Source organism: Echinops telfairi, unplaced genomic scaffold (assembly GCF_000313985.2).
Source record: "Echinops telfairi isolate 266 unplaced genomic scaffold, ASM31398v2 ScPeMD7_70;HRSCAF=299, whole genome shotgun sequence".
NCBI classification, from domain to species: Eukaryota; Metazoa; Chordata; class Mammalia; order Afrosoricida; family Tenrecidae; genus Echinops; species Echinops telfairi.
Genome location: NW_022103968.1, coordinates 29,056,210 through 29,063,289, shown reverse-complemented (window position 1 = coordinate 29,063,289; position 7,080 = coordinate 29,056,210). Strand labels below are relative to the sequence as shown.

The 7,080-nt window shown below is 50.7% G+C and overlaps 1 protein-coding gene across 3 annotated transcripts in view; it reads right to left on the bottom strand.

Annotated features, from left to right (window-relative positions):
- The window catches only part of LOC101639830 (dynamin binding protein), a 76,726-nt gene that overhangs the window by 3,864 nt on the left and 65,782 nt on the right, over positions 1 to 7,080 (bottom strand). For all 3 annotated transcript variants that reach the window (XM_004700998.2, XM_030885987.2, XM_045291335.1), the window contains 4 exons: positions 5,995 to 6,123; positions 4,256 to 4,588; positions 3,534 to 3,713; positions 1,546 to 1,744 (listed from right to left, as the gene is read on the bottom strand). In XM_004700998.2, coding sequence (XP_004701055.1) covers positions 1,546 to 1,744; positions 3,534 to 3,713; positions 4,256 to 4,588; positions 5,995 to 6,123 — 841 coding nt within the window. The remainder of the gene's footprint in view (positions 1 to 1,545; positions 1,745 to 3,533; positions 3,714 to 4,255; positions 4,589 to 5,994; positions 6,124 to 7,080) is intronic.

Sequence of the window (7,080 nt, the reverse complement as noted above, 5' to 3'; positions counted from 1 at the left end):
GGGGGAGGTTAAGAACAATCACATGCTGGACCACAGGTATCCAAAAAACCATAAGGACCTCTAGATCATGGAGACCAAGGCTAAGGGGGAGGGTGTGTTCACGAAACCATGCGTGGTAAAGAAGGCTTGGGAAGAAAGAGACCCTCCTCACACATGGCTCTTATCTCTGTTTGCTGGTTCAGGAATGCTGAAGAAACACTCTTGAGTATATTCTACAGTAAAGAAACAATTACAAAACAAACCAAGCCAAACTCCCTGCCCCATAGGAGTGGAAAGCCCTGTCGTTTCACCATGAGCAGCTGGTGGTTTTGAACTGCTGACCTTGCAGTTAGCAAGCCAACGTGTAACCACTATGCCACCAGGGCGCCCATATTCTAGCATAGGAAGAGTTTTTCTTCGTGGGAAAGTGCATATCCCACATATGCAACAGCCTACTTTTATTTCAGCAAACGCCCAGGAGGATCAAACCCTGAAAGGCCACGTGGGTTTTGGAATCCATGTGTTTTCGATTGGAAAAGGCTATCAAGTTCATACACTATTAGAAAGTTCATAATTCTTCCAGCACGGTCCGGGCAGCAGGTGCCCCAGATGCAGTGCCCTCAAGTGAACTCCAACTCTAAGGGGCTCTACGGGACTGAGTAGAACTGCCCGCCAGGTTCCTGTGCCTGATCTCCCTCCCTCCCCCGTCCCTCCGAGGAGCGGCTGTGGTGCCTGGTGTTGAGCAGCTCGATGCATAACCCAGTCTGTCACCAAGGCTCCTCATGCCCCCTAGTCAAACCACTAAGATTTTGGTAGCAAAAGAGAAGGCTATTTACACCAAAAATGCTAAGACAAGACTATGAACAGTCTTCCACCTGGTCAGGCGTAGCCACCAAGTGAGTCCAGATCAGGTGGGGTTTTGGCAAAGGAGATCTTTTTAAAAAGAAAGAAAGAAAACCGAAAAACCCAAACAAAACAGGCTTGGTTTTTTTTTATGTTATGGATTTGGATTTGTGGGGAAAGGATTACAGATCAGGATGACTTTAGTCTTTATAAAACCCCTTTCTCCTTGCACACACATACAAAAGTGGTGAGCTGCATTTAAGGTAAATCCCTACATAACTCCAGGAGAAAAAAAGCTCACCGAACAAAAATCCCACTTAAGAGTCCATTCTTAGAGGTTTCTGATTCACACCCAAGAAAAGGAAGAGTACATACACTGGAAGGGGGCGGCTGGCTTTGCAGCTGACTGAGGACAGGCTGAGAGGGCCCAGGGTGTTACCCGCCAGGACCGCAGGCCCAAGGCAGTTGTGAACAGGGGCCATAAGACCCCACACGGTGAGTAATGGAGCTGCCCATGGAACTTGAACAAAACCCAAACCTGGTTTGTCTCCCTCCGAGTGGCGGCGGTAGCACACGCTCCCGAGAGGCACAGGGCTTTTAAAGTTGTTTTTCCCTTTTGCCAAGGACTCTCATGTTCTTGGCTGGCCTTTCCAGGAGCCAGGGACTGCTCAAATCACCCTCCCTCAGGTGGAGTGACATCAAGGGGATGCCTGCCATTCTTACCTCCACTGTCAATCAGCCAGCGGTTCTGACTGCCCATGGGGTCCTTTTTCTTAATGACACCCACAAGGTCACCTTCCAGAAGCGAGACATCCAAGTCTTGAGCTGCATTGAAGTTCCGCTCTGCTTGGAAGAGTTTCTCAGGGGGGTACCTCGCCAGAAGGGACGCGCGGCATCCCTCTGACTGCAGCATGTAAGTCGGCTGGAAGGCACAAGAGGTACCATCAACAAGCCATCAGCACAGCCCCCAGCCGCGCCGTTCTGCCAGCCACAATATTTAACCCCAACACGCGGGCAGGGTCTCAAACGAGGGCAGTGACAACCAGCCAGGCCCTCCTGCCACTAGACACGGCTGTGATTGGGTTGGTCCAGGTGGCCAGGTAAAAACCATCAGCTCTCCGGTCATGTGTGGTTGCTTTCCTAGCTACTGAGAGCATTCAACGCTATCCGGCGCTGGCGACCTCCCAGCGATCATGCCTCTCGCAAAGGCTCTCCTTCATCCCTCTCTAAGAGGAGAGGAGAAAACACAAGAAGCGCCTGGTGCGGAGCCCCAATTCCTACTTCATGGCTGTCAAATGCCCAGGCTGCTATGAAATCACCACGGTCTTCAGCCAGGCACAAACAGTCGTTTGTGTGCTGGCTGCTCTGCTGTCCTCTTGTCAGCCTACAGGAGGAAAAGCAAGGCTCCCAGAAGGATGCTCCTTCGGACAGAAGCAGCACTAAAAGACCCTGAATCAAGATGAGGGGAAGCCATTCTAATAAACCCATTTTGAATTTAAAAAAAGTGTGTAGGGGGCATTCAGCATACAGGTATTGTGACATCCAGTATGCTGTGTCACAGGGTTACAACCTAACTGCTACCTAATGAATCAAAATACCTAAGTGATATTACTACGTCTACTCCTACCCGGTTTAATTTTTGCTCCCAAAGAGGTGCTAGGTCAGGTGCTATAAATAACTTCTGTGGGATTATATAGGACAAAAATTATTGTGTCTAAAGGCAAATTAGCAGTCGTTTAGATTATGAGCCCACTTAATCCATGTCATTTACTTGGCACTGAACTCAACCAGACTACATCTCTAGCTAAAAAGGCCATAAGCTGGTAAGTGTTTGGTAATTTATTAGAGCTCCTTCCTCACTGCCATCCCGTCACTTCCAACTCAGAATGTCTGGGACAGGGCAGCGCTGTCCCAGAGGGTTTCCCAGAGTGCAACTCTTCACCAGGGTAGAACGCCTCGTCTTTCCCCTGTGGAGCCGCTGGCGGTTTCCAACTGCTGACCTCGTGGTTAGAAGCTCAGTGTGTGACCACTGTACCCCCTCCAGGCTCAGTCTATCAGATAATGAGCAACTTTCCTATAACAGAGTCAAGAGTAAGTAAATGCCTTTAATACTTTGTGAGGACCATTTGCTGCACCACAGTAAAATCCCAGCTTGCTTTTTCAGAGGGCAGCTTGGAGTATCTAGCGAGTGTGAGAAAACCAAGGCAGAGCACTACCAAATACCAGGAGGCACATTAGTGATGCTCAGTACCAACAAGCAGGATCAAGCCCAGAACCTTTGTTCTCATGTGTTACAAAATAGTTAAACTCCTCCTAAACGGTTCATCTCTCCTGACGGAGGTCGGGCCACTGATATTAATAACAGTAACAATGATGACGATGGTAAGAGTTTGCTTTATATATCGCTTACTATGTGTCTGGCAATTTCTAAGTGGTGGTACTTTTGGGTGGGTAGGTGTTGGGACTGCATACGGCAAGGTCCGTGGTTTGAAACCCACCTACTGTTCCGAGGGAGAAAAAGAGGCTATTTACTCCCGTGAAGTTTTACGGCCTTGGAAACGCTCTGTGGGGTCGGTCACTATGCGGCAGAGTTGACTGGATGGCAGGGAGTTAAGAGCTCGTTTGCTGGACTCTGAACCCAGGGCGGCTACTACAGAGCTCACCCTCGGAGCCACGAGCCCAGCATCCTTCCCCAGGAGTCCCGTACGCACCAGACCCAGGAGGGGCTTTCGAACAGACTGGCGGTCCACCGTTTTCCTCTCGAAGGTCCTCTTGGTAGCTGGGAGGGCGTCTGGGAAGAAGGTGAACACCTGGAGATGCTGCAGCACTCTGGTGTACTCTTCATGGAAGATAGCAATCAGGTTTCCCTCTCTGCTGGCAACGTTGAGTAACTGCAGCCCGCGGGAAAGGAGAGAGGTGGTGCATGAAAGAGCTGGGAGCGGCCAAGTCTTGTCCAAGACCACAGGAAGCTAGAGTTCAGCAGCAGTTCACTCTGTGTGGGCCACCAGCACTGAGGCCCGATGGAGAGACCGAGCGCTCCGTGGCACTGCCCACAGGGAAGTTGGCCAGCGCTTCTAGGAACCGCTCAAGCTGGAAAAGACGGACAGTGACAAGCCACCCTCAAGGGATTCAGAATTCTGCGTCCGGCCAGGGAGGCCGGATGGGTCCCAGAGTCAATCTGTCTCGTCCGTCGGGGTCCCTGGGGGGCACAGACATGTGGCACTCAGCTATGAGCGGAATGTGTGGCAGTCCACTTGCCGAGAACCCCAGAGAATGCAGCTCTGCTTTGCTACCCATGGGTGGTCAGGAATTGGAACCCACTGGTTCCGTTGACAAAGTGCTCCCACCACTGTGCCTTCCATAAGAGGGCCAGGAGCTTCCAAGATGTTGGCTTTTCCTCAGGGAGAGGAGGAGGAGGAAGGTGGGTACTCACTGAATGCAGCGGCTGCAACTGCTCCAGCGCCCGGTGCACGAAGTCGCTGTGGGCCTCGGCGTAGCCGTGGACGCAGTTGGTGAAGAGGCCCTGGGCGTACTGGTGGAACTTGGGCAGCTCATCCAGCAGCTGGGCGTTCAGGGCCTCGTAGTTGTTGCGGGCAGACTGCAGCTCCTCCAGGGTCTTCTTGTCCTTGAGCTTCTCGGCCCGCTCCGTACAGTTGTACAAGTCCAGGAGCTTGTCAAAGCGCTTCTGCACCAGCTTGTGGGGCCCCATGAACATGCTCAGTAACTGATTCAAGGGCGAGATGACAAGCCGCTCGGTCCTCTCTTTCTGGAGGGAAGAGACGGGCACGCGGCTCAGCTGGAGTCTACTGGAAATTCATAATGGCCTTTCTCCCAAACACCCTTGCGGTTGACTTTGGTAAAGGCCCTGCACCGTCTCCTTCGCTGCCAGTGTAACCTCATGCGGACCTCACAATCCCCGAAACCTTTCCATTTACCACGGACGCTTCAACACTTCTCATCACCCCTGGGTTTGCCCCACATCGCTCCCGAGCGGACAACGAAAGCGGGCCTCCACCTGTCACCATCAAGTGTGGGTCCCAGGCTAGATGGGACAGCCTGTCCCACGGCATTCAGGGCACATGTGACTTGGTAAGCAATGACTGGGTTATTTCATACATCTGGGGGAGGGCCTTGCATACACCCAACCCTTCTCTAATTGTAACTCCTTGGTAAGACTGGTTTTCGCCATTTAAAGAAGTTTCTCTGTAATTCCCACTAGAGGGACAGCTACCGAGGGCAGGGCACTTGAGAGTTAAAAAGCACAGATAAATACTCTGTCAGTGATTTTTAGTAAGATGCTACTGCTGGGACAGGTGTAGGCTCCCCAAATAGGCCTTATCTTCTTCAGCCTCAGGCCACCTGGAGAGAGATCTTGAGGTAACCATCAAATCGGGATTAAGTGCTGGGCTGCTAATGGAAAGCTTGGCGGATCAAACTCCCCCTGCGGGAGAAAGACCAGTCAGAATCCATGCCAGGGCCACAAAAGCAGCAATCCTACAGCCGTCTCTGTTGGGTTTCCCAAACAATTCGGCCTTTAGGACTCTCTTTATAAATAGTTTGTCATTTCCCAACTCTCTCGCTAACTTTACTCTTGTCAGCCTCTAACTATTCCTTTTTCAATCACTACATGAACGGATTCTTCTCTTTGGGTCAGTTGTCAGTGGTGATGGCTTGTCATTTGACTTCTGAAGTGACGTTATCACGGCTAACAATCGCATAGACACACCTCCCACCATCATTTCATTGACGCGAAAGTCATGTGCCTAATATAAAACCTTTATCAATACAGTTGATCCTTGAGCAACATGGGTTTGACCTGCACGGGTCTTCTTATACGCTAAGGGCTTTCGATATATATGCTAGAAAATATTTGGGAGATTTGTGACTACTTGGGAAAAACTCAGCAGGGAGCGACATAGCAATAAACAGTTAGGCATGCCAGACACAGTGGGTACGCACTTGGCTGCTAACCAAAGAGTCAGCAGTTCAAACCCACCAAGCTGCTCCGAGGGAGAGATACGCTTCTTTCTGTAAAGACATGGCCTGGAAAGCCTAGAAGACAGTTCTATTTTACGCCACAGGGCCGTTGAGTCAGGACTGACGCGGTGACAGTGGCCTAAAGGAGACCCCTAGAAGGAAGCCCACACGCCGGAGAGGGCGTGCGTCACTTACAAAGCTCGTGAAGAGCTGGTCGCTGATGTAGCGGTGCACCTTCTCGAACTGCTCCAGCTCTCGGTTGCCCTTCTCCACGCACAAGTCCCACATGCTCGCGGCGGCCACCGCCTTCACACACGCCGATTCCTGGGGCCAGGTAACAACAAGCCCAAATGAGAGGAGGCCGGACTTTCTAGCCTCTGTTGTTTACCCCTCAGCAGGCTGGGACACATAGTCTGCTTTGGGTGCACAGAGATTTTTAAAAAATCATTTTACTGGGGGCTCATCCAACTCCTATCATAATCCACACCCACATCAATTGTGTAAAGCGCATTTGTACATTTGTTGCCCTCATCATTCTCAAAACATTTGCTCTCCCCTCCCTCCCCGCTCCCTCATGAACCCTTGATAATTTACAAATTATTATTTGGTCATATCTTACACTGTCCGATGTCTCCCTTTATCTACTTTTCTGTTGACCCTCCCCTAGGAAGGAGGTTATATGTAGATCCCTGTAATCGGTTCCCCCTTCCCACCCCATCCTCCCTCCACCCTCCCGGTATCACTACTCTCAGCACTGGTCCTGAAGGGATCATCTGTCCTGGATACCCTGGTTTCCAGTTCCTATCTGTACCAGTGTACATCCTCTGGTCTAGCCAGACTTGCAAGGTAGAATTGAGATCATGATAGTGGGGGGAGAAAGCATTTAGGAACTAGAGGAAAGTTGTACGTTTCATCAATGCTACCCTGACTCTTCCTCACTGCAACCCTTCTGTAAGGGGATGTCCAGTTGCCTACAGATGGGTCTTGAGTCCCCAATCTGCACTCCCACTCATTCACAATGATTTGATTTTTTGTTCTTTGATGCCTGATACCTGATCCCTTCGACACCTCATGATTGCACAGGCTGGTGTGCTTCTTCCATGTGGGCTTTGTTACTTCCCTGCTAGATGGCCGCTTTTTTACCTTCAAGCCTTTAAGACCCTAGATGCTATATCTTTTGATAGCCTGGCTCCATCAGATTTCTTCACCACATTTGCTTATTCACCTGCTTTGTCTTCAGCGGTTTTGTCGGGAAGGTGAGCATCATGGATGCTAGTTTAA